Source organism: Parasteatoda tepidariorum, chromosome 9 (genome assembly GCF_043381705.1).
Source record: "Parasteatoda tepidariorum isolate YZ-2023 chromosome 9, CAS_Ptep_4.0, whole genome shotgun sequence".
Taxonomy (NCBI): domain Eukaryota; kingdom Metazoa; phylum Arthropoda; class Arachnida; order Araneae; family Theridiidae; genus Parasteatoda; species Parasteatoda tepidariorum.
Window position 1 is genome coordinate 77,034,497 of NC_092212.1, and position 26,083 is coordinate 77,060,579.

At 26.8% G+C, this 26,083-nt stretch overlaps 1 protein-coding gene across 6 annotated transcripts in view; it reads left to right on the forward strand.

Moving 5' to 3' along the window:
• Positions 1-5,735: 5,735 nt before the first annotated feature.
• LOC107436562 (oxysterol-binding protein-related protein 11) overlaps positions 5,736-26,083 on the forward strand; it is a 21,876-nt gene continuing 1,528 nt past the window's right edge. The window contains exons 1-10 of one of the 6 annotated variants that reach the window (XM_071184896.1): positions 5,736-6,125; positions 6,250-6,281; positions 8,151-8,168; positions 12,606-12,711; positions 13,060-13,107; positions 16,657-16,738; positions 17,654-17,733; positions 19,467-19,703; positions 23,450-23,491; positions 24,569-24,652. In XM_071184896.1, the coding sequence (XP_071040997.1) occupies positions 5,997-6,125; positions 6,250-6,281; positions 8,151-8,168; positions 12,606-12,711; positions 13,060-13,107; positions 16,657-16,738; positions 17,654-17,733; positions 19,467-19,703; positions 23,450-23,491; positions 24,569-24,652 (858 nt within the window). In that variant the 5' untranslated portion in view covers positions 5,736-5,996. Of the gene's footprint in view, positions 6,168-6,249; positions 6,282-8,150; positions 8,169-12,605; positions 12,712-13,059; positions 13,108-16,656; positions 16,739-17,653; positions 17,734-19,466; positions 19,704-23,449; positions 23,492-24,568; positions 24,653-26,083 lie in introns of all 6 variants that reach the window. The other 5 variants (XM_071184897.1, XM_071184898.1, XM_043042250.2 and 2 more) reach the window with 5 other exon arrangements.

The window sequence follows — 26,083 nt, forward strand, 5'->3', positions numbered from 1 at the left end:
TTTTTTTTTTTTTTTGCTTTTTTTTTTTTGCAAGTGCGTTTATAATAGAAGCACTGAATTAGGATTGAACTGAGATTTACTAAACATATTAAAATCGCGGCAAATAATGGTCTAAAGAAATTGAGCGTCCTCCGAAAACTTTGTGACAAATCTTGTTATCAAGACTTTTAGAGGACTCTAATCTTTGCACTAGCATTGTATGGTATGCATAGACACGACAACAACTACAACTGAATTAGGAAATTGTTGCTCACATACTATGGTATAACGTCCAACATTTCTCCTTTATTTTAAATTATAACTTTGAAACTCTGTCTGACATTAAATTGTAACATAATAAATTATCATACCGAAGGAAATAATTATTGACCAGTTAGGGGGTGCACAATTGGACATGATATGGTTTCCGGGACATACCACAGAAATTACTTAAAAAGCTTGTTATAAGTCTGATAATTCGGAAAAGTGGTACAATTAAGTTATATGAAGTAACAAATTGCTGATCACGAGGGTCCGGGGTACCAATCCTAGACGTGGTGAACTCGGTCAGATATTTTATTATAATATAATATGCTATCATATTAAAGGAAATAATACAATACAAATTAGGGGGCGCTGTCATTGTAAGGAACAGGGGTTCGTCCCCTATTGTCCACTTGAAGCCAACCCAGTTTCAGATCGTCTGTGCAAGCTTGTTGTCTGGGAAGTAAAAGCGGCCTGTGTGCAATGATGACCTTATTGGCGCAATCGTTCAGTTGCTCGCGAAATGGTGGAACCTCTATGACAAGATTACAACGGGCATTTTAGGTAATTTGGGGATTTTTTTTTACTTTAATAAAAATTGTATAGTTGATTTCCAGCATTGATATCAGACAAAGTATCTGGCTTACGATGTAATAATACAATAATGTTTACTTAAAAAGTTCATTTAAATGAAAATTTCAAAGCGCATTTTTTTAGATTAACGAGATAAATACTTCTTGTGTCCATTTTAACAGTGATTTTTTTACACTTTGCTTCTCAGTTGTACGTGTCCCGTTGTGGATTGATCTTAAAGACGCGGTTAGTATTACAACACTGGCTGCGGTCAGTAAGCGGTTGGGTGGCCACTTTGATCAGCCTGCTTAGGGACCAAGGGTGTGCCGTATCGGTCATCGTTAAATTACCGTGAAGTGCTCGACTTCGTGTGTTGGTCGTTGGAGTACCAAAGCAGGGAAGTCGCCCCCTCTGCAGAGGATCCAATCTCCGACTGCATGTCTTCGGATCATTTTCAGAGTTGTTTCCCACGCCGTCGCCAATAGCTCATTGTGATGTAGGGCGATGTAAATGACCTACCTTCTACCTCAGTTGTACCCAAACAAAAAGTGAAGAATGGTGACCTGAATAAAAAAATCTGACCTGATATGTAACGATATTAGGGACACTTAAACCGTGGAGTCTTTTATTTTATTTATTTGTTTATTAATACAATATTTTTATTTATTTATTTTTATTGCACATTGCTCATCTAAAGTAATAATGTTAAAGTGAAATTCAGCTAATTTTGCTGCTCTGTCAGCCGTCTGTCATAAACATGTTTTTATTTATTATTTTTTCTTTTATGATAAAATTTGATCTGCAAATAAGAAAGCCAGTTTTCTTTTTCGGTTTTTCTGTTATTAGGCTTGAATGTTCTCCTCAAAAAAATTTTATTACGAGTTATTCTCTCCTATTATTGAATTTTCTCGAAATGGTTTTATAGCCTTGACAACGTTTTTTTGTCTTCGTCAATATCTGTATCCATCATTTCAAATGATTCTGCTTCCATTGGTTTCTTTGCGCTACAGTTTTTAATAAGTAAATTACTATTTATCTAAGCGTTGAGCATCAATTATTTTTTTAATAACATTTAAGAGTTATAAAAATGCCGTAATTTTTGATGAAGTAGTTTAATAAGATATATAAATTCATATTATGTTCATCGACAAGTTACTAGTCAAAGCCGTTTAAAAAAAATTTCTACGCTTTTCAGGACTTAAAAGCTAATACATTAAAAAAAAACGAAAGTAATTTCATGTATTTTATTTCATAATTGAGTGCTGAATTGTCATCCCAATTTTGAGTTATGCTATCAATATTCAACTTCGTAACTTTCTAATTTTGAACCCAACCCAGAAGACAAGGGAACTCCTGAATTAGACAAACTAGCTTTCGTGTAAGACTTTCTGATCGAATTTACCTGCATTTACGTTTTATGGAAAGGAAAACCACGAAAATTTCCCACAGTTGTCCAATGACAAGAGGATTCTAAGCTTATTACTGTATACGATTACGTTAGCACTTTTATCGGTACAAACCGGGTGAGCAGAATCGACAGGGTTGTCGTCACTGAGATTCGAGCCTGGGTCTCCTTATTTAAAAATAAGTTATCTATATCCTGAGCTTGCATTTTAAAAGAAATTTTTAAAGTAAGCACATTTTATGAAAATGTTACTGTTACAGATATCGGTTTTTTTTAGTTATTTTATGTCAATTGACATTTTTAGTGTAATTAGTGCAGCGTAAACATTAAAATACGGAATAGTTTCTTTCCTTCTTGGTTTAAAAAAAAAAAAAAAAAAAAAAAACTTAAAATGTGTTATTGTCAACAATTCGGTTAAAATTACGCTAAATTGGAATTAATTTAGTTAAATTTACGCGAAAAATTTATTAATTCTCCCAACTCAAAATAAGCGTTAAAAATATTAATAATAATACGTAAATTGTATGGATAAAATACGTTTGTATTTTGGTTAAAATAACGTAAAATGTACGTTATTTTAATAAAAATAAGCGTTAAAAACACGTAAATATTCATGGTGAAAAGAACGAATTTATAGAACCAAAAATATACGTAAATAGTTTGGTGAAAAAAAACGTAAAAAATACGTTAAAAAAGAAACCTGCTTGGTTAAAATCACGTGAAAAATTGGTTACAAAATACACCTTAGTCAAAATAAGGGCAAAAATCGGACATCTTAAAGTTAAAAACAACCCAATTATTAACGTTTTTTTAACTAATTCGAGACTACCACTTTAAACGAAAATAAAACGTTTTGAAAAAACTTTTTTTTTGCTCTAAACCTTGTGGCATTTTAACGTTATTTTCACGTACTAATTAATACTTATCTCTGCTGCATGGGAAAGTCCGTGGCGCTCATCGTATGGAAACAATTAACAATGGAATTATAATTATTTTCCTGATAAAAAATATTTTGTTTCAATTTTTAAATTTTTGTGCCGGTTTTTCAGTTCAAAACTCATGATTTTCGATTAAATTATTTTAATTAGAAAAATAGTTAAGAAGATTTTAGTAGTAAAGATAGAAAAACAAAGTTCATGAACATAAAAACGCGTTTATTTCCATAAAATAATTTTAAATCAATATTTGTAATAAAAAGAAAAGTCTTGTAATAAATTAATCTTATAATAAAAAGAAAAGTCTTGGTAAATAATAAAGTCTTGGTAAACAGACAGTAGAAAGTTTTAGGGCAAGCACTTATTTTTATATTTTTTCAATTAAATATATTACCACTCATAGCCTTTTTTTTTCGAATTGCTTAATAATAATGATTAAATTATTTATACTTAATTTATTTGTAGGGTCTCATCACATATGCTTTAAACATTCCCAAACCTGTTTAATACTTTTTAATCTATTTGGAATTTATATTATACTTCCAACAGTTAAATTTATTCTTAAAAACAATTAATTGTGATTACTCTAATAAGATATTTGATAGAAAATACAAAATAGTAGGTCATATGTATTACAGATTTTTTTCTCTATTCTTTATTCTTAAAAATGTTATTCATCAGTGCATTTGATACCCACAACATAATGTGAGTTTTTCAGTACTTCATTTATAAAAATATGAACTATTAAAACTTGATCAATAAAATGTAATCATTTTAAAAATAAGAAAAAAAAATATGGATTGTAATATTTTTTGGGAGGAGGAAGTTAAATTTTCGTATATGAATAAGGAAATAAGTTAGAAGAAATTTTTAAGTGAACTACAAATTCTAACTTATTAATTTGCTGTTTCTTCCTCTTTTTTTATTTATTTATTATTTTTTTCAGAACATTTCGATAAAAAACGCGCTAAAAATTGTCTTTTTTTTTTCTTCCCCGAACCAATCGAAATGAAGTTATAACTTTTTGAAGCCCATATGCTTTTATCTCTTGATATAAAATGGGTTTTCATATTTTTTTACTTCAATTTAGTTTCGGAATTTTGCATTTAATTTTCTGCTTATTTTGATGAAATTCATCAATAAATACAAAGACTTACTGCAAGATTCGCCCTATTTTAGACTTGCCATAAGAAATTTAAAGTTATAATATGAGACAGAAACACACAGTGGTGTAGAAATATTCGGACATTTATAATAATTAATTTTATTTTAACGAAAATGACAATAATTATTGCAATGAAAAGGTTGAATTAAGGTATTAAATTGAAACACTGTATACACTTAGCATACTAAAATGATTTTTTTTTAAATAATAGAAGGAAAAAACTCACTATTCTATAGTAAATATATTAAAAGTTTTGTTAAGGTTTTTTTTAATTATAAAGTGTATTAAAATATTTTATGAATAGAAGCAATATTTTGATTCTAACACACAGTGAGTGCGCCCTCAAACTTTGGGTTCCCCGCTCCCCAACACTGATATAGACCGCTGCCTAGCCCTTTGTGCAGCTCTAGTGCGACGTAAGTGAAAAATACCTACCTGCAACACTAATAAACAAAAATGATGAAATGAAATTAAAAATTAACTTTTTTTTCAAATTATGTTAACATATTGCTTAATTATCAAAAATTAATAATTTTAAATTTTTCAGAGCTAACTTGCAAAAGTAAAACCTTTTTTTTTTTTTTTTTGTTCTTATGTACTTCAATAGCGAGCTTTTGATGAATACCGAAAGGCAGGATTGAAAAAAAAAGGAAAGTGCAAAGTTTCTATCATATAATTAAATTTTAAAAAAATGATGCAGAAATATTTTTATAACTATACATATCTTTTTTAAATATCTTGTAGTGCACATTCACGAATAACTTGAGAGCAATTATAATACCACTTTTATTGTAATTTATTTTACATTATGATCATTAAAGGATTGGAGAGATTCGTTTCTTATTATATTAATAAACTAAAGTATCGTCATTTTTAAAAATTCAAACACTGCATCAGGGCCAGATTAAGAACCCTAGAGGCAATAAAAAGATTTTGATGCTCCTTAAATAAAATTAAAAATATTCAACACAAATAATAAAAAATATTTTTCTGAAATAAAATTGAAGAAAGTTTACGAAAGTAAATTTATATAACTGCAAAATTAAACAGTTTTTGCAGAGGATCTATAATGGGAGTCTTGTGTTAGAGCTTGTAATCGAATAAAAATGTGCAAAAAATATTTCTAGAAATATATTATTTTTTCATTGGCGTTTTGTGGTGACTCTCTAAGCTCTGGTGCTTTATCCACTATCTTAGTACGCTAAATGGTTAATCCGGCCTTGCAGTGCATTAGGTCGTACTCAAATTGATTTAATTAAGTAAAAACACAAATTGAACTCCGAAATGGAAAAATAATAACGAAACTAAAACTTCCTTCCATAAATTTTCGTTTAACTGTAACTGTCTTAAGAGATAGTCAGACACAGCGTTCGTAAATATGCATTTTGAAGAGTTTTTCATCCGGAATCCACACTGAATGAGTTCGTTTTAAACTGAAACTCTTCAAGTTGATAACACAAATATCCGACATTATCTACTTTATCGTTTATTCAGTTGTTTCAGATTTTTCAGCAGCTGTTAACAATTCAGAAAAAATTCATGATACAGGGGGAACGAAGTTATCTGTTTCAAAAAGTGTTGATTTGTTTTGTTTATTATATTTCGTTCACCAAACTCTTATAATCTGTCAGTAAAAAAAGTTTTATCTACCTCATGAGCAGATATTCAAATAATCATGACTGAAAACAGCTGCCCACAGCCATTAGGGGCGTCAAGAAGCATTTACTACTCTTTGACGGATGAAGTTCCTGGATTAACAGATGAAGAAAAAGATAAACTCGAAGCTGTTATGAAGAAAGCTTTGGTAAATTATTGATATATAAAAAAATAAAGGAAGAGCTTCAAGGTCTAATCTAACTGTAAACTGTTTAACGGATATTTAATTTCTTATTGTTAATCAATATTAAAATAAACTTTTTGGCTTTTAGGAATTTGAAGCTGAGGAAGCTAATAGAATGAGGTAATTCATCAATATTTTTTTCAATTTAAACTTTTTTTGGTGTGAGGAAATTGTTTTTTTATTGATATAAATTCGTATAATGTAGCTGCACAACTGTTCTTTTAATAACTTTTAACTAATCTTTTAATTTTAATTCTTCATCTTTTAATTTTATTTGTATTTTTGAAAACATCAGTGATGCTTTTAAAATTATAATTTTCTTACTTAATTATATATTAATAATATATTTTGTTGGACCTTTACATCTATGAAAGTCTGTAATTGTGAAAAGTGGTTAATTTAGAATAATTTGAACAATTTTTCAAAATTTACTATTCGAAGTTTAATTAAACTATTATATCTTTAGAGTTTGTTAAGTCTAAGTTTTATATTATGTTCTAGATATCCCGATATTTTTTATGTTAGTATATTTTGTCACAAATGCAAAGTATTTAAAGTATTTGTTATTTTTTGCTATAAACTTGTGTAAATTATGCTTTTTATTTATTATCCATTAACTAATTTTGTCTTAGGTTTGGTAGCTTAGTTTGAAAACACATTAAATTATTTCAAAAACATTCAAACAGGTTTAAAAACATGTTGTAGTTAATTGCAGTAATTTTATCTCCTAAATAAATTAAATGAAACAATTTGAAAAAGCAATTTTGTAAACTTCATTCTTATATTTTTTTACTCTCTAATAGCAAATTTTTCCTAATTTTGTAACGTATTATTTGGTATACTATTCTTTCACTTTGTTGGTTCCAGAAGTTAATAGGTTTTAAAGATAGTTTGCCTACATATAAATAGAAGGAAAATGTTACAAAAAGCCTATTTTTAAAATTAAATTATTAATATTTTAGAAAAAAAATCCGACACATAAAGTAAGATATTATACAAAAAAAATGTTATGTTTTCAAAGTCTTATTAAACAAAGTTATTTTAAATTACAATGAATTTCACTGTGTTAAAAAACTTTAATCTTGATTAATTTAAAACTGCTATTTTTTAAATTTATCACCTTTTATTGAATATCTTTTATTGAATCAAATGTTTGTTTCTGTCCTGAATATTAAATGTTATAAATTATACAGTTTGTTGTTGTTACCTACATTATTTATGCTCTTATACATTTTTGTTTTGTTAAAAAGAATAAGTATAAATTAAAATCATACTACTAACAATTAAAATATAAAGTATTCATATTTTGTTTCTTCATTGTTTGGCTTAAATATACATTTGTTTTATTTTTATGTGATATGTATAATTTGTACTTTATTTAACTACATTTTTAATAATTTTTGTTTCATAATTTAATGCATGATTAAAACAAAATTTCCATAAACAAGCAAATGATAAGCTTATTGTAGATTGTGAAACTCTCTTTTTTAAATTGAAACATGCAATAACATTCTCTTGGACGGCAGAAGAACATAGCTCACAAAATAAAGACTTCTTTAAATTAAACTGGCATAAAAGTAATTTAAAAGGATATTATAGAATAATATAAAGGTTTTTATTTGTTTAATAGTTTAACTGAAATAACTTAACAGGTGTATAATTTTCATTAATTATTATTGGGATTTTTTTTTATTTAAATTCAATCTGTTAGATTCATTTTTCTGCTTTTTAATTTCAGTATAATATAATGAAATAAATTTATAAAAACTATCTTGTTATCGTAGAATTAAAAAATTTTTTTTTTCATATTCCTTATGTCATATTTACATTATTTTTGTTATAACTCTATTAATTTTTTTAAAAATATTTAACTAAGTTTTATGTTTGAGAAACGAACAGTCTTTGTTAATTGAAATTTTATTAGAAAACCATATTTAAAATAGTAATGTTTGTAGTTAATTTAATTTGAAGAATTATTATTATTTTTAGCATTTGCTTGATCTTTGAGTAAGTTAAATTATTGTTTATTACTGCTTTTGCTTGTTGAACTCACCATCTTATCTGTATATGGAGAGTCTATAATGTAAATGCTTAAAATGTGTTAAATATTTGTGAGTGTTTATAGCATATTTTTCTTGAGTGTTTAAATATCTTTAAAATCTTTATTAGGTCATTTTTTTTAAAAAAATTTTTATTTNATTGTTTATTACTGCTTTTCTTGTTGAACTCACCATCTTATCTGTATATGGAGAGTTTATAATGTAAATGCTTAAAATGTGTTAAATATTTGTGAGTGTTTATAGCATATTTTTATTGAGTGTTTACAGTAGGGGTGCACAACCTTTTTGAGTGAAGGGCTGCTTGCACAGCAGGTTAACTAACGAAGGGCCGCACATGTATTTAGACATGTTAATGACAAATGTAATAATGTTTATTTAAACATTAGCGTTCCATTTTTTTCCCAATGAACTTAGTAATATCAAAAACTTAGTAGTGTTCCAAAAATAAAAAAAACTTGCTATTTTTATCATATGAACAATAGATTTATCAAAATAAATAAACATTGAAGAAAAGAAATATTTTTTTTTTTGTCATATGCAATATGAAAACTCATTTTAGAATTAAATTCTAATAAATTAAAAAAAACTGCAATGCCCACAGAATGAAAGTAGGAAAAAGTTTAGTCGTAATTAAGTAATATAAATTCAAATTAAATATTTTAATTGAAGAAAATTTATAGGTTTTAAACAAAAGCCTAAAATAAAAACAAAACTGTGATTGTTCAAAATAAAATTCAATGCTTATTTTGTAATGTACTTTATTATTTTATTTTATTAATTATTAGATTTTTTACACTGTAAACATTTTCCTTTTTTTTATTGAAAAAGATCCCTTAAGCAACAAAAAATTGAAATCTAAACTACAAACAGTGAGCAGTTTAAAAATTCACGTTTTCCGCCATTTTATGAATTTCTCAAGTTGCAATAACATTGCATTTAAATTAGGGAGGGATGTAACGAGTATTTGGCCCTTCTGTGAAAAATTCAGTTGGTTTAATGATCAGTCAAATATTTGGCAGAATATTTTTTAGAAATGTATTTTTCTAAGTTTTTCTTATTTTTGAATTTTTATAGATATTACTTTTTTAAAAAAAATTATAATCAGACAAGTCAATTTTGTCATTTTTTCGACACTTTGAGAATTGAAAAGGATCCATTTTTTGCAGTTTTTATTATAACCCAGCATTTTAACAGAACATCTCATACTATTAATTTATTATCACTCTTTCCCTGTACTGTAATATAAATAACCAGTAACATAGAAAAGTGTGATTTTCAGTATTAAAGTTTTGTTTCAGGAACTAAGAAAAATTTGTTTTTTCTGTTTTTCTTTTTTTAGACATTTTTATTTTGACTCAGCATTTCTTTTAAAAATTAAGTTACAAAAAAAATTTATTTAAAAAAATTTTTTCTTCTTCTAAAATTATGGCAATGAGAAAATTTTAAGTTGAGATTTTTCGGCATAAGATTTTCACTTAAAAAATTAAGAAAATTTTTTCTATCTTTTTATTTTCTTCAAATAAAAAAAAAAAACTTTTTTTAGACGTTTTCATTATAACGCAGTAATTTTTAATAGCATTTCAGTTGACTTAATTCTTTTTTCTTGGCTTTTTCTGGTAATTAAGAAACTAAGGTGTTCAGCTTTAAAGAAAATTTTCAAAAATTAAGATTGATTTTTATGTTCTCTGTTTTGCTTTTCGACATTTTCAAAAACGTTCTTGATTGGCCTTATTTTTTAGAGTTAATTTATGAATACGTTTTTTAAGGAAATATTATTCTGAGCATTGAAATTTTAGTTTCAGTGTTGCTATACTGCTAAAAGATTTTGCTATTTGGCCCCAAGTGTACGGCGTTCAATAGATTTTTTCTTCTTTTTTTTGCCGAATATTTGGTTATTGATCAAATCACAATTCATTACCACATTCGACCAAATCATATTCGTTGAGAAAAAAAAACGAAGGAAAAATAACTAGGATTTACGATAAAACAGTACCGTAATACCGTATCAAAAAGTGATTATTTAATTGCGTGATTAACAATCACGTGTCGTAATAAGATCTTAGTTAAAAAACGGGATCGTCAAAATCACGAGGAAAAGTATAGAAATAATTAGGAAAAAATAAATTTATGCTGAACTAGCACAAATAAAGCGCGTCAAATGCATGATTTAAAATTTGCAAGTCGTAACAGAATAATTGGAATTTTTTATAATATGTGGGAACACAGCAATAACTGCCGAGAAAAATTTTTGAAAAAGAAGACAGAATTGCAAAAAAAGATAAAAAAATCACTTAGATTTAAGATGAAATCGTCACAAATAAATTGCACAAAAAGTGATTATTTAAATTTGAGATCTGAAACTCTCGTTGTAATAAAATTTCGGAATTTTCAAAATCACATAGAAAAGCGGAAATAACTGTTTAAAAAAAAAAAAATTCTATTTACGATAAATTTGGCTTCAAGAAAGCGCGTTAAACGTACATTTACTAAAGAATCTGTTAAAATTGATTGTGTCAACGTGATGACTTAAAAGTGCGATTAAAAATTGCCATTTTTGAAAAAAATTTTTTTATTGTGTTTAGAAGCTCTCGCGGGCCGCACTTCAGTAGTCGAAGGGCCGCATTTGGGCTGCAGGTTGTGCACCCCTAGTTTAAATATCTTTAAAATCTTCATTAGGTCATTTTTTTTTAAAATTTTTTTTATTTTAGTATGGATTATTTATGTCTACCTTGTAAAATATTTAATCTTTGGCTTATTAATTTAAATAGCAAAGTATTGTCAAATTTTCCTGACATCTTTTTATAAAGTTTTTTTTTTGTAACTCAGACTTTATTTGTGCTTGCTTATGACAGTTTACTTTATTATTCATTATTTTCAATTTTTTTATATAGATTTTTATAATTTCCAAGTTTGTATGCCACTTTAAAAAACTGTTTATATTATTTAACACTAAAATAAGCATCTTAAAATAATACAAAAAATAATTTTTTATTTTTTTTAATGGGTAGTGAAAATCATACACATGAGTTCAGAGAAAATTATTTAATTTTTGTTGCTTTCTTGTACAACTCAATGTTTTTAAAATAAGAAAAAAAAACTTAAATTTTTTATATTTATGTTATATATTTTATGTTCTAATAAGCATGATTATAGCTAATGTAATAAGCTTAAATTCACTTAGGTCTAACCAGACTTGCGTTATGAAATGCCGATCTTATAATTTTTTTTCTCTGAAATTTTTGCAGTTGATAAACATTATCCAACTTTTTTTTCTTTTAGCTTTCTAAATTTTATAAATCACTACTTATAAAGATACTACCATAAAAAAAAAACTGTACTGTTTTCATAAGTAAAAAAAATTCTTTTTTTTAAAAAAAGAAGAAAAAAATTAGTTGATAAATTTTTCTTCTTTCATTACCTGTTTAAATAACTTCCAAATAAGAAAGTGCTATAATTTAAAAAAAATTTTTTTTTAAAAATTAGTTGTAGTTTTATCCAAGTTGCAGTTGATAAACATTATCCAACTTTTTTTTCTTTTAGCTTTCTAAATTTTATAAGTCACTACTTATAAAGATACTACCATAAAAAAAAAGCTGTACTATTTTCATAAGTAAAAAAAATTCTTTTTTTTAAAAAAAGAAATAAAAAAATTGTTGATAAATTTTTCTTCTTTCATTACCAGTTTAAATAACTTCCAAATAAGAAAGTGCTATAATTTAAAAAATTTTTTTTTTAAAAAATTAGTTGTAGTTTTATCCAAGTTGCAGTTGATAAACATTATCCAACTTTTTTTTCTTTTAGCTTTCTAAATTTTATAAGTCACTACTTATAAAGATACTACCATAAAAAAAAAAAAGCTGTACTATTTTCATAAGTAAAAAAAATTCTTTTTTTTAAAAAAAGAAATAAAAAATTTGTTGATAAATTTTTCTTCTTTCCAGTTAAGTTCCAGTTTAATATAGTAATAATCCAGTTTAAATTCCAGTTTAAATAACTTCCAAATAAGAAGGTGCTATAATTTAAAGTGCTATAATTTAAAATTTTTTTTTTTTTTAAATTAGTTGTAGTTTTATCCAAAACGTTTAAACCACAGATTTCATTGCAGTCTAAAATATATTAAATTTCGGTGACAATTTTGAAGTCAATAGAGGTAACCTCTAAGAACGACCACCTTCAATCAAAGACCATTTTACTGCGTAACAGAGAGTGTTCACTCCTGAGAGGTTTCAGTGTATTATTGTCATTTTAAGTGTTTAACCTTGAGCATAGTGATATAGTAACTATATTTAGCTCTTGTGCATTGATATTATTCATTAACTTTATGATATATTATGTATTTTGCATAGTTAATTCTATAATTTAAATGCATTTTACATTTATTTAGGCAGCCTGTGGAAGGAATATTATATAAATACACAAATGTTGTTAAAGGTTGGCAATATAGATGGTTTATTCTCACTCCAGATAGTGGAATGTTGGAATATTATATGGTAAAAAAATTATAAAATTCTTCTTCTTTATTGGCTCTACAGCCTAGGATGGGCCTTAGTCTGCCTCATATTGTTTCCCCAAACAGCTCTGTTTCTTAAAGTACAATAAGTTATATATTTTTCCCCTTATGGATTTTAAGATTACAAATCTCCCAAGTTTTTCAGACTTAAATAAAAGTAGTTTAATATTTTCTACCTTTTTTTAAAAAAAAATTATTTTTGAAAATTTTAAAATAGAATCAAATTAAGCTTGTGCTTACATTGTTAAGCATCTTTATTTGTAAAAATGTATTTGAATTTTTTTTTTATCATGATTTGAATTTTTCTATATCTGTTTCATACTTTTAGGTTGAAGAAAAGAAAAAAAGCAAACCCAGAGGTGGAATGCATCTTGCTGTAAGTATAATTTTGTTTATAAATTATGCTTTTTAGCACTTAAACTGAATAAGTGGCTTGTTATTTAAGGCTTTAAATAGATCAACATTGGCTGAAACAGTCATTATTTTTACACAATTTAATAAGTTTTCAGTCTATTGGACATAATTAGATAAAGTAGTAATTTGAATTCCACTTGGTTGCTCAGTGGCATAGCAAGAGATTTGTTTTCTCTGATGATTAAAATTTTAATTAATCATTTTGATGTATAATGAATTGTAAATAAAGTAAAATAAATAAAGTAAAGTTGATAAATAAATGTAAAGTATAAATAAAGTATAGTATAAATAAGTAAAGTAAAGTTGACTTAATCACAATATTTTCTTATATTATTTAGTTCTTTAAATCATAATCCTATTACAGTAAGAACACATATCAGAATAAACTTCCATCCTTGGACATTTAAATAACACCAAGCATTCCTGTCAGTAGAAATGTGTACTTTTAAATTAAAAAATTATTGTGTACTTTAAAATTAAAAAATTATTATTGAGTCAGGCAGGTTAGATAATTCACATTTCTTGGTCATCTTTTAAATTTTCGGGATATGTTCTTCATATAAAACTATATTAAACTATTAAAACTTTTATACTTACAATGTTAGTAAACTCAAGTGCTTCTCTAAATTGATTAAAAAAATACAATCAATAACATCGATATTTAGGCAAGTAAAAATCAATTCTTTACTTGCCTGGATAACAACGACAGACACATAAATATATATACGAGTTAGAATTTTCTCTCTTTATATTTAAAACTTAAATAGCTTCTTTACTGTTAAACTAGGAGGCTCTGCCCCCTGCTCGCTAACGCTCGCCAACCCCCGAGAATTGCTACGCAATCCTGTGTGGTTCACGCCGTGAACCATGGCTCGCTGCGCTCGCTCGCCAATGAACACAATGTTCTAGCACAAAGACATAATATATTATCATCAAAGACATAGTATTGTACTTATGTAGAAAAATTCTACCAATGTTCTTATTGGCTTTTAAAAAAGTATATTAGCTATTTAGATTGTACATGGTGAAAAAATCAAAACATTAGCTAAATAAGAAACATATTAGCAAAATAAATTATCAAATATTGCTTCACTAGTATTCTGCATTTTAAAGCGTGAAAATTCAATGCATAAATAAACGCGAAATATAAAAAAATTCAATGCATTCAATACAAACACTTAAACGTTTTTTAGAGGTTAAGGTAGCTCCCAGTAGAAAAATATCAATTCAACAGCGACCTTTTAAAGCATTCTCACTTCAATTAATTAATTAATTCCTAATTGAGTTTAAATTAAATATTGTCATGTTTTTAGTGCATGAATCTGAATTGAACAACCTGATAATGCTCACTCTGGTTATTGTTATCTGGTTGCTCACTGCGTGTTCTTGCGCGCCGAATCCAATCAATTAAAAATGAAAACTGTTGCCAGCGCGACATCGGTTTTATTGATACATACATACGTACATATTAGCGTTTTATATAATATAGATGTATCAATATGGTTTTGATTTCATTGGATTCAGTGTTAAAAAAAATTACATCCGGAGCAATATGTCTAGATAGCAACCAGTAAGTTTGACCCCCTCTCTTTAGTAAATACTAGATAGTGACTGAATTTAATCTCGGGGAAAGTTGTTGACCTCCGATATTCATATTGGGCCTAGATCACATTTTTTTATACACAGGGTGCATAGCATTTTTAAAAAGTGCTTAAAGGTGCTTATTTTTGATTTTCGTTTTCTAAAAGCCCTTAAAGGTGCTTTTATCATTAGATGTTTTTAAAAAGTGCTTGATTTTCCTTTTTCAGAAAGGAGATTTTTTATCTTTACCATGTCGATTTTCGCTATGAATCATGCAAAAAGACACATTGTTCTTTTCAACGTTTTCACAATTCATTCAACCCCAATCTATTTTGCCGTATTGTCAGTCCGTAGCGTATGAAAATGCTATTCATTTTACATGGTTCAAAATTTCAGGATTTTTGACAATTGTCACAAACAATGCCAAAAGTTTTTTTTTTTTTTTTTTTTACGTGACGGTTAAAACAAGATAAAACTGTCAATTGTTAAAATCTTTCCAACCCTGCCTAGTTATGATAATTTTTTAAAGTGCTTAAAAATATTTTTTGAGTGCTTAAAAAGTGCTTAAAGGGTGCTTATTTTTTGTTGAGTAACTTGGTTACGCACCTTGATACAGCTTTCCCATAACCATTTCTGTATTTAATTAATCACAAACGAGCCTCAAAGTTTAGGGATATATTACATAAAAATTGAATCAGTAACTATAAATCTGTTAAATGATTTTGCTTCTGCTTTAAAAACTTCTTCTCCCACAAATTTCATATTAGTCTAGTTTTAGCAAAATCAGTTAATGACCTTGAAAATTGTGCAACATTTTTATTTCTTACTTTTAAGGTCAAATGTAAACCAGGCATATGTTGATTTTTTAGGCACTACACCTTACAATGTATTCAAAAAAATATATACCTTTGTGCATAGGAATTAAAAAGGGCAAAATGCTTCCTCATTGAAAAGAGCACTTTTAGTTTTGAAAGGGCACTCACTTAACATTGTAGAAATGTATCAAAATGTGTAATATTATGTAATAACTGAATTTGATCCTTAACAATTTTTAAATTACCTTTTATGCTATTTTATGTGTGTATTTCAAAAAGTTATTCTCATTCATTATTAAAATAAAGGAAAAATTTGTTGTCAATGAAAGTAATTAAAGCCATGCTAAATGACAATCACTCAGCACAATTTTTTTAAAAAGAAAAAAAGCAAACTACAGGAGAAATTATTATTGATAAATAACTTGAAAACTTTTTTCTGTAATTTAAGCTGAAAATGAGAAATTATACATTTAACGATATCTTTTTTTTTATAAAGAAAAAAAAAATAGTTTTAAATAGTTTAAAAATAGTTAAAAAATAGTTACCCCTAAAAAAGAGAATTGAATTAGTTGAAAATAATTCTGACAAAATAAATATTTATAACAGTAATCAGAACTATACCTATAAACACAGATAATTTTGCCAGTGTGAAATTATTATTTAAAGAATTAATTATTTTTTTAATGGAATATGAATAAAAAAACTGTGTTAAGGAGAACACTGCTTTGTGGTTCACTGTTGGCACAAGTAGATTTTGATAATCAAAATCTTAAGAAAATAGCCTTTTGAAGAGTTTTGAATGACCTTCTTTGACAATTAAAAAAAAAAACCACTGAAAGTACTTGTCTTAATAGTATTTAGTTTGGAAAAAGTAGAACACAAAATAGTGGTCTTTGTTGTGATTCACTTGTTTCACAAAAAGTATCCGTGTGTAAATGTATGTGTTTGTTTGACTATGGAAGATTTGTTCCTTTCAAAACATAACTTTTTTTTATAACATAACTTTTTATAACATAACTTTTTTTTTATTTCATGTATAACTTTTTTTTGTGTGCTTAAAAATTGTTCTAATATTTATGTACTAATTTTTATGTTAATTATAATCTTTCTTGCAGGGTGCTACTATTACTCTAAGTGATGAGGATAGCCTTTCCTTCATTGTCAGTGCAGTTTATGGTGAAATATATAAATTAAAAGGTAAATAATTAAAGTGAACATTAATCTTCACAGACGTTCGAAAATGATATCCTTGTAAAAAAATTTTCAGTTCTCTTAGATGTGTAAATGGAACATTAGCAATATATGTTCTAAAAAACAACTATATATTTTTTGCACTTCAGAGTTTTGGAAAGTCTGAGAGATTAGTCCTTAAATGAGACTCTTTTCTTAATTAATGAAATGCATCTGGTGTTTTAAGATATGATTTTTATTGTATAAGTAGTATATTTTTGTTTTATGGATGAAATTTTTTTTTGTTTTGTTTTAAAATTATAATAATGCAATGAAATTGTTTGCTATACAAGTTCTGTTAGTTTTGCAGTAGACACAGATATAATTTTTATACATAGTTTAAATCTTGTAATAACTGTAAAAAATTATTTATTTGTTGCTTGGAAAAGTATTATTGACATCAGAATCTCACACATATGTGTGCAATAGAGCTTCCTAGCATAAATATTTTTTTAAAATAAAAATATCTACTATATAAAGATAAACTTTTATAACCTGCTATTTGGGTTATTTGCTGGATTTAAAGATAAAAAAATAAGTTTTTATACTTTTTTTGAAAGAAAAAAAAATTTATTTCTAAAAAATGCTTTTATATTGTTACTGCTTGTGTTAAAGAAATAAAGTGATAATGTTAAATGATTTTTTTCCAATTGATTGAGTAGACTTTATATCATCATTTGACTAAGTAATATAAATTATAAACCACTTTCAAAAATAAATTTAAATAAATTGTTCTTTTTTTGTGGTTATTTTGTAGTACATCCATGTAAAAAATATTTAAATCATGAAATGTATTGTTGTTTGAAGAACATTGTTATAATCCGTAAATTGTAAATATTTATTTTGTTTTCAAATTCTTATTTTCTTCATTTTTTTTCTTAGCATCTGATGCAAAAGAACGACAGTTTTGGGTTGAAAGAATGCGATATGTCATCGAAAAGTTCGCAAACCATTCTGTTGAGGTGTAAATCTTTTTCTTACTAATATGAATTTGTTGTGATAAATTTTTTTTAAAAATAATATAAATTATAATGGCATTTTCCTGTAAATTATTTATCTATTATTCAAAAATATTTTTATACATTCTTATTTTAATCACAGTTCAATGCATGTTAGTTAAAGTTATCTTCAAATGTTATACTGTTTTTATTTAGCATATTTTGTTATTTTAGCTATTGTGTTAGATTCTTATTGAAATGGGAAATAATAATCTAAACAAACAAGGCTTAAAACCAAAAGAAGTAATTTACATTTATTATACTACTTTATTGTGCAATTTTTTGTGATTAATATATTGAATTACCATTTATTTATCGAACAGTAAATGAGTTATATTTTGATAAGTTATATTTATTTTTATGTTAAATTGTATGTTTACTGCCTATATATGTAATCAAAAAAATTATTACAAAATAATTATTTGTAATTTAAGAAATATATTAAGAACTAACTTTCTGTTCTGTTACTAAATAATATATTTGATGAAAAATATGGAGGTAATGTTTGTAGTAGCCAAAAACTAAATGAGAATTAAAAAAAGAAAAAAAACAAGAAAGGACAAGTTTGTGCATGATGCTTCAGTGTTAAGTTAACCTTGCCAAAGATTAGATATAAATTTATCACTATAAAGTTAAAATTTAAAACTATTTTAATACAATATAACATTTTAGGACAGTTTGATTGAATAATTTTTGAATTGCAATGCAATCATGGTATATGAGTGTATGTATGAGTATGTGTTTGGTGAGTATATGTATAATTTTTCTCTAGACTCTTCTGTTGCATAAAACTAGTCAAGCAGGGCATCAAACAAGCTCGATAACAAAAACCTTTGACTGAAACTCTCATGAAGATTAAATAGAAATTACAAAAATTATAATAAATTTTTAAAAATATACCCTGAAATGGAAAACTGGTTATTCAGAAACAATTAACCATAAAAAAAGTCTGCATGGAAAGCAAAAATAGAGTAAAACATTATTCATTGTAACATTATTATGCTACATACATTTTCAACTAAAAAAAGCTAAATTTACGTATAAAATTATTGCTGCATTTATTATGAAAGTAATTATAAACATATGTTACCACACGCATTCTTATAAAATCCGTTTTGTCTGAGTTTTTCGTTTGAAATGCAAACGAAAAGGGAAGGAATTTTACTGCTTGCTCTAAAAGTTAAGTGGCTGCGAAAATCAATTTAATGTCATTTCCCTCATAAAAGGCATTAACAAGTTTTAAATGTTCTGAAATATTTTGGGAAATAGGGAAAGTGTATCTCAAAAAAAAGTTTGTTAAGTAGAAAATTCACTTAGCTATTTGGAAGTCATTTTACAGAGATACTACCGAAATGTTCTTGGTACCTCGAAAAAATATCGCAAAATGGAGGAAATTAGCAATATGGAAACTCGTTAAATAGAATTCCGACTGTGTTTATGTTGAATCATGCCTTTTAAATAGTTTGTGCCAAGAGAAAAATAAATGACATTAAGTTACACATTACAGTAAAATGAACCAATATCAAATTTCCTAATTTTTTACTATAATATGTAAGTAGTATTATCATTAGGATTCTTTAGCCACTGCATTGCTATGTTTATTTTAATTTCTTTTTAAGTTATTTTTTTATTTCATTAAAATATAGTGATATTTATAAAAATTGTATTTATTTAAAAAAAAAGATTCTCTGTTTCAATCTCAGAAAAATGGCCAACAGACTTCTAATCAAGACCCTTTTGCTTTGTGTAAAGTCAGTCCAGCAGGTTCTTCTGCAGAAGAAAAGCTTCAGGCAACACCAAAGACTATCCCTAATCAACTGAATATTACAGAAGTGTCTACAAGTAGTGACATTTCTATTAATTCTTTAATAGAAATAAGTGAATCAGTTACTAAAGCTCTTGAGTGCCAAAGGATTTTAGCAAAGTCTATAGAAGTGAGATATGTCATTAATAATATGAGTTTTTTTAGCGTTAATAATTTCTTATCTCTCTCGATTTGGAGATCAGTTTAAATTTATATTTTGTATGAGGTTGCTGATTTTTCATCGTTTGCAACAGTAAGATAATGATGCTGCTAATGTTTTATTAATATTGCACTCTTTTTTTTTAGCTATTGAGTATGATATTAAGAAATATTATCTTCTATTTTTATTGTTTGGGCTAATAGGGTTTAGTTTGGTAAAACGTGACTGAGTATGATTTAAGTGGATCAATTATTAGTTTTTAGCAATTTTCCTTGAAAATATGTTCCATACAATAAATTAAAAAAAAGATCAACTTGAATGAGTTGATCTTACAATTAGATGTTCATTCCAAACTTAACTCTTAATGGTTTGAGGTGTAAAGTTGAAGTATGCTAACGAACCAACAAGTGCTGCCTGAATTTAATTACAATAAACAGAAAACATACTTTTTTCTTAATTTTACCTTTTTTCTCTCTATACATTCAGATTTTTAAAATATGGGGAGTAACAATTATTTAACAAATATTGTCCATTATTAAAATAAATGTTAAAAACAGCATTGAATTATATTTCGTCAAAAAAGTTTTATTTCTGCATGCTAAAGCGTTTGGGTTCATTTTTTAATAGTTTGGGATATCGTTAAATACAAAAGGAATACTTCGACCTACTCCTGGCTCGTTTTAACCCACTGGCGGTTAAGCAAATGGGTAAAATGGGGAGAATGTTTCTCCCCTATACACTCTTCACCTATCTATTACCATGTAAAAACCGGTTTTGCTATGCAGAGAAGACTGCAGGTTAAAATACGACTTTTTACGTGCAGAACCGTCAGTGGGTTAAGCTAATTCAAGGGAATTTTGCCATCAATATATGTTACTTTTCTCGTGATCTCAGTGAATTACAATTACTATAAATTGGTTGAATTTACATGATAACCATATAGAATGAGATAAATACAGTAGAGAACCAATTATCCGGGATGCTCGGGACCATCGCTATCCCGGATATCTGAATTTCCCGGTTTTCTGGATCGACCAAAAAGTGTCGTTAATCGATGTTTTATCGAACCCTCATGCACATATCCTAATCATATTNGTACTCCTAACTTTAAAAAGAAAAAAAAATGGTAGAAATATAACATTTAAAAGAACAAAAAAATTTGCAAGTTTTGACAAGAAAATCAAGTTTAAAAAATACAAAATTCTCATATTTATTTTTTAAAACTAATTACAATTCCTAAATTAAATAATATAGACAAAACCAATGATTAAATAACGCAATATATTTCATACCTAATTATACGGGGGGAAACGATAAAATAAAAGGAAAACTTATTAATCTAAATAAAGACACTTGAAAATTATCGAACCGAAACGATAGTTAAAAAAGGCACTAGCATAAATATTATTTATTTTATTGTACTGAAACNAATTGATACCGCACTTCCAAAGAATGAGAATTTATTCAAAAGAAAAAGATTTTATTTTTATTAGTCGATGTCAAATAAATATATTTTTCTCTTTTCTTTTTCTGTTCACTGATATGCATGCAATGCATTTTCCCCACCCCCTCGTAAATCAAGCAGAAAACGAAATCAGCATGCCACACCCTTGAGTTATATTGACGGCCTAAAGGAAAAAATAAAACATTCCTCCCTTCCCTACCTTCAAGGTCACGTAGGAAATGACGTTTCTCTGGGTAAACGGGGGAAATAAATTCCCCCTTCCTTACATTTTCCTCTACTCAATTTCAAGGATGAGTCCAATTTCCGCTTTTTTCGTTCTAGTTTAAAATGGCGGGAAAATCGAGCAAAATGTTTTCCGGTTTTCTGGTTTCCCGGTTATCTGGATACCGGATAAATGGTTCTCTACTGTACATAAATGGTGTACTTTAGTACTATAAAAAAAAATGTTTTTCCTACTTTGACCCATTACTTAACCATTGATACTTCCTTCACCCAAGTATTGCCAAGCAATGATGTCAACAAAAGTGCAAATGTGTCATTGTCATTTGATTTTCAGTTCAATGAAATACTTCTTTAACCCTTTGCTTAATGCTTGTACAATAAGCAGACCAGAATCACTTCATCATGCTAAGAGCCATAAGCAAACTTTGAAGACAAAAAACAATCCTCCAAACTTATTCTCATGGATTTTTTTTTTTTTTTTGTGTTTAAATTTTGTATTGTTGATTTCATTTCAACTATAATTTTTTTTACCAATAAAACTAATTCTATTATTAAAAATTTTTAAANCCAGAATAACTTCATCATGCTAAGAGCCATAAGCAAACTTTGAAGACAAAAAACAATCCTCCAAACTTATTCTCATGGATTTTTTTTTTTTTTTTGTGTTTAAATTTTGTATTGTTGATTTCATTTCAACTATAATTTTTTTACCAATAAAACTAATTCTATTATTACAAATTTTAAAAAAAAACCTCTTAATTGGGTACTTTTACTTCAAGAAAAAGATCACGGATGCTCACACATGTGGTCTATGACATCAGCACTAGCTGATCATTTATAAGCAAAATGGCGTGTTGAAGTTGAGCTAAGTTTTTCTAATATAGAATGTTAATTAATGTGAAATTAATTAAATACTGCCCCGTATCGCACACCGAATTGGTTGAAATATAATTGTTTCTCGTCTACTTCATTTACTTCGATTTATTTATATACTTTATTGTAACCGGGACATATTTTTGTTCTGTGTACGTGGCAACTTCCATGCATGATAAGTTTGTTTGTGCCTCACATGGCTTTGTGCTGGTATTTGAGTTAAGTTAGAAATATATAGTGAAGAAATGAAATCTTTGTAAAAGAATATAGAATGTGTCACTTAAGAGAATTGATACTTGACAGACTTGGTTTACTGGAAATAGAATGGAAAGAACAGTTGCTTACGTGAACAAATGCCACGTTTCAGCAACCAATCAGAATCGAAATACCCACACTATGTCACTTGCAGGTATCCCATAAGAAATGTTTATTAGTTCACCAGGGTGCGTGCGTTTGTAAAAAGTACTTAAAGGTGCTTTTTTGGGGATTTCTTTTTTAAAAGCTTTTAAAGGTGCATTTTTCAGCTGGCGTTTTTAAAAAGTGCTTTTTTTCCTGAATAATTTTTTTTTTCTTCAGTGATATCTGGTGGATCCCATGCATTTCACGAAAAATGGGGTGTTTGCTACGTAATCATTCACGCGGACTTCATGTCGTACCCACGTTATGACTTGCCCATGCACGCACACTTGAAACCGAAACCCGAGTGCTCCAATTCGGATGGAGAATATCAGATCCTTATGAAATGTTTTTCTTTTTAATTTTATTGTTGTTCATTTTATTTTACTTCTAACACTTTTTTGATGTAGGGGGTACGGGTACTTTTGTTCTGAGTTCAGGGTCAAGTTGAATTCACTCGATGATGTGGGAAAGTACTGATTGTTTCGATTTACGTCTGTTTCTTTTTGGGTTTTTTTTAACGCTAAAACTGTTTATAAGAAGTTTTTGTTTTTCAATGATATCACTGATTTGAATATGAATTTTTTGAGTGCTTGAAAAGTTTTTAAAAAGTGCTTATTTTTGATTCAAAGATTTGGCTATGCACCCTGGTTCACAGTTTATTGTTTACATAAATAATGATCAGATAACCTTGTTTCTTTTAACATCTTATTATATACTGTGAAGGGTACCTTATGTTTTAAAATGATTTTTATTTCAGGATCTCCCTCTTTCGGGGTCATCTGTAAAATGTTCTGACAGTGTAAGTATTGATATGAGTTTCATAAAGTGTCATTGCATTGTTTCAATATGTTTTTTTTGTTTCAATTGTTTCAATTTAAAATATGTATTTCAATAATGAAATATAATAATAAATGAATGAATGATCTATGAAACTAGTTGTTTATATTAGTAGATCTTCAATAATTCAAACATGTTCACTTCTAGCTGAGTACAAGTAATAATGTAATATCTGTCAGTGAAAAGTGGTAGTAGATAATAATAAAATTAAAGTTAAATTTTCGTATTTTAGCAATCAATTTAGTTTTTGAAACTCACTATAAGTTTTCTTTAATAAGCAATGTGTTGTCGGAAGAAAATATTATTTTTTCTACCTCTACCGCTTGATTTGTTTTATCTACAGAAGTTGTTATGAAGAAGTTTGTTTATTGCTGGTGCAAAATCGGCAACAAAAGTGTTAAAGAAATTAAAAATTCATGTCATTACTTTTACAGGGTGCGTAGCATTTTTAAAAAGTGCTTAAAAGTTTATTTTTGATTTATGTTTTTTAAAAGCCCTTAAAAGTACTTTTTTTATTCAGGATTTGTAAAAAATGCTTGATTTTCTATCTTTTAAGTAGACATATTTTTTTCCGTATTGATTGTCGTTCTAAATTACAAAAATTCATGATTTTCACAATTTTCTCTGCAATATTTATCAGAAACTAGTTATTTTATCATGATTTTGAATTTTATTAACTTTATGTTTGTAAATAAAGAACTTTAAATGATAGGAAAAAATCTTTTTTATTAGTGCATAGATTCTAAATTATCAATTTTTTTTGGAAAGTGATTAAAAATACTTTTTTAGTGCTTAAAAAGTACTTAAAAGTTACTTGAAAATTCCGGCTACGCAACCTGTTTTACTACTTCAAAACCTTTCAGATTTAAATATCTAATACTTATTGTGAATAATCATTTAATATTTCTTTAAATAAAGCTTACATCAATAAAAATACTATTATCGTTGGTTTCTAAATTTTCTATCTTTAACAGTTTTCAAATTTTGTAATCTAATGAAAGTATTGTGATTTTTACTAAGTGTTTGATATTACTTTTAGAAACTGTTGTTAGTTAAAGCTATATCTCAAGCTTCAGTCCAAAGCCTTGAACAGTGTTATATAATTTTACGAAGAAGAAAACAAGTATGTATTGTTAAATTTGAAACTTCAAATAGCTTAATATTTAATGCAAAATATTTTTTTAAACTGAAATTATTGCTACTAAATTAGATTCGCTCTTGGTTTAAGTAATTACAATTTATTTATTTACAATATTTTTTTTACTGAGTGAATCTCATTCTTCACTAAAAATGTATCTTGCTGAAATGTTATATTTTTAAAATTTACTAAGCAAAAATAATTTATTTTTTAAATGTTTTTTATTTCTAGTATTTTGTTACTTGAAAAACACTTCACTAAAAATGAATCTCACTGAAATATTGTATTATTAAAATCCACAATTTATTCCGGGACTTTTTTTTCTGAATAAAAATGAATATTAATTATTCCCTGAAAAATTAATCTGGCTGAAATACTAAATTCAGTAAAATAAAATTTATATTCTAATGTTGTTTTTTATTTCAATTTATATCCAATATTTTGTTACTGAATAAAGTGAGAAACGAAAATTAATCTCACTGAAATATGTTACTAAAGTTCAATAAACGAAAACAATTTATTTTTCTAATTTTTTTATTTAAATTAATTTCCGGGATTTTGTTACTGAATAATACTTCACTAAAACTGAATATCACTGAAATTATATACTACTGAAATCCACTAAACCAAAATAATCCAGTTTCGTTCACTATTTCAATAATAAAAAAATTGTTTTGTCATGAGCTGTTCATGCATAGAGTGTGTAAGTGGTATCTTCTTCGTGATTAATGGAGAATTTACTACCATAATAATGCTTTTTCAAGATTAATTAAGCAATACACGTTTTCTTTTTGACGAAAAAACATCATTGTTTGACACATACTAAAATGTACATTTTGTTTTTCATATCCATTCAAACCTAAATCCTCATCTTTGTGTTCTCTCGTATGTAGCATCTTGGTTTAACAATCCCATCACAAGTATTATTCTTATTAGGTCAATAATACCCGTTTAGATCATTTTAGTAACTAGCGAATTTACGCATCAATCATTAAAAAAGTATACCATTAATTAAAAAATTTTTTTAAGGTATTTCATTTTCAGCAGAAAAACAGTAACTGCTAATGATGAAGATATTAAAAAAGTGTTACTGCTCATAAAAAACTTTTAAATACCATGTTTAATGCTTATGCATCATTTGATGAAAATTATTTTGTCAGTTCAAGAAATGGTTGCTGAAACTAAAAAAAATGTATAGTAGTACCGAGAAAACAGAACTACAACCTTTGTTTGTGATTTGCAGCGAATTCATTGCTACTATTGCTCACAATGAATGGTCCCGTGCAGAAATATCAATTGAATTTTTGTGTCTTAATTGAAAATTAAAACACAGAAATCTGTAATTTTATCATACTTAGGAGAAAAATAAAAGCAAGCTAAGTTAAAATTTATTGAAATTTAAAAATTACAGTGTCG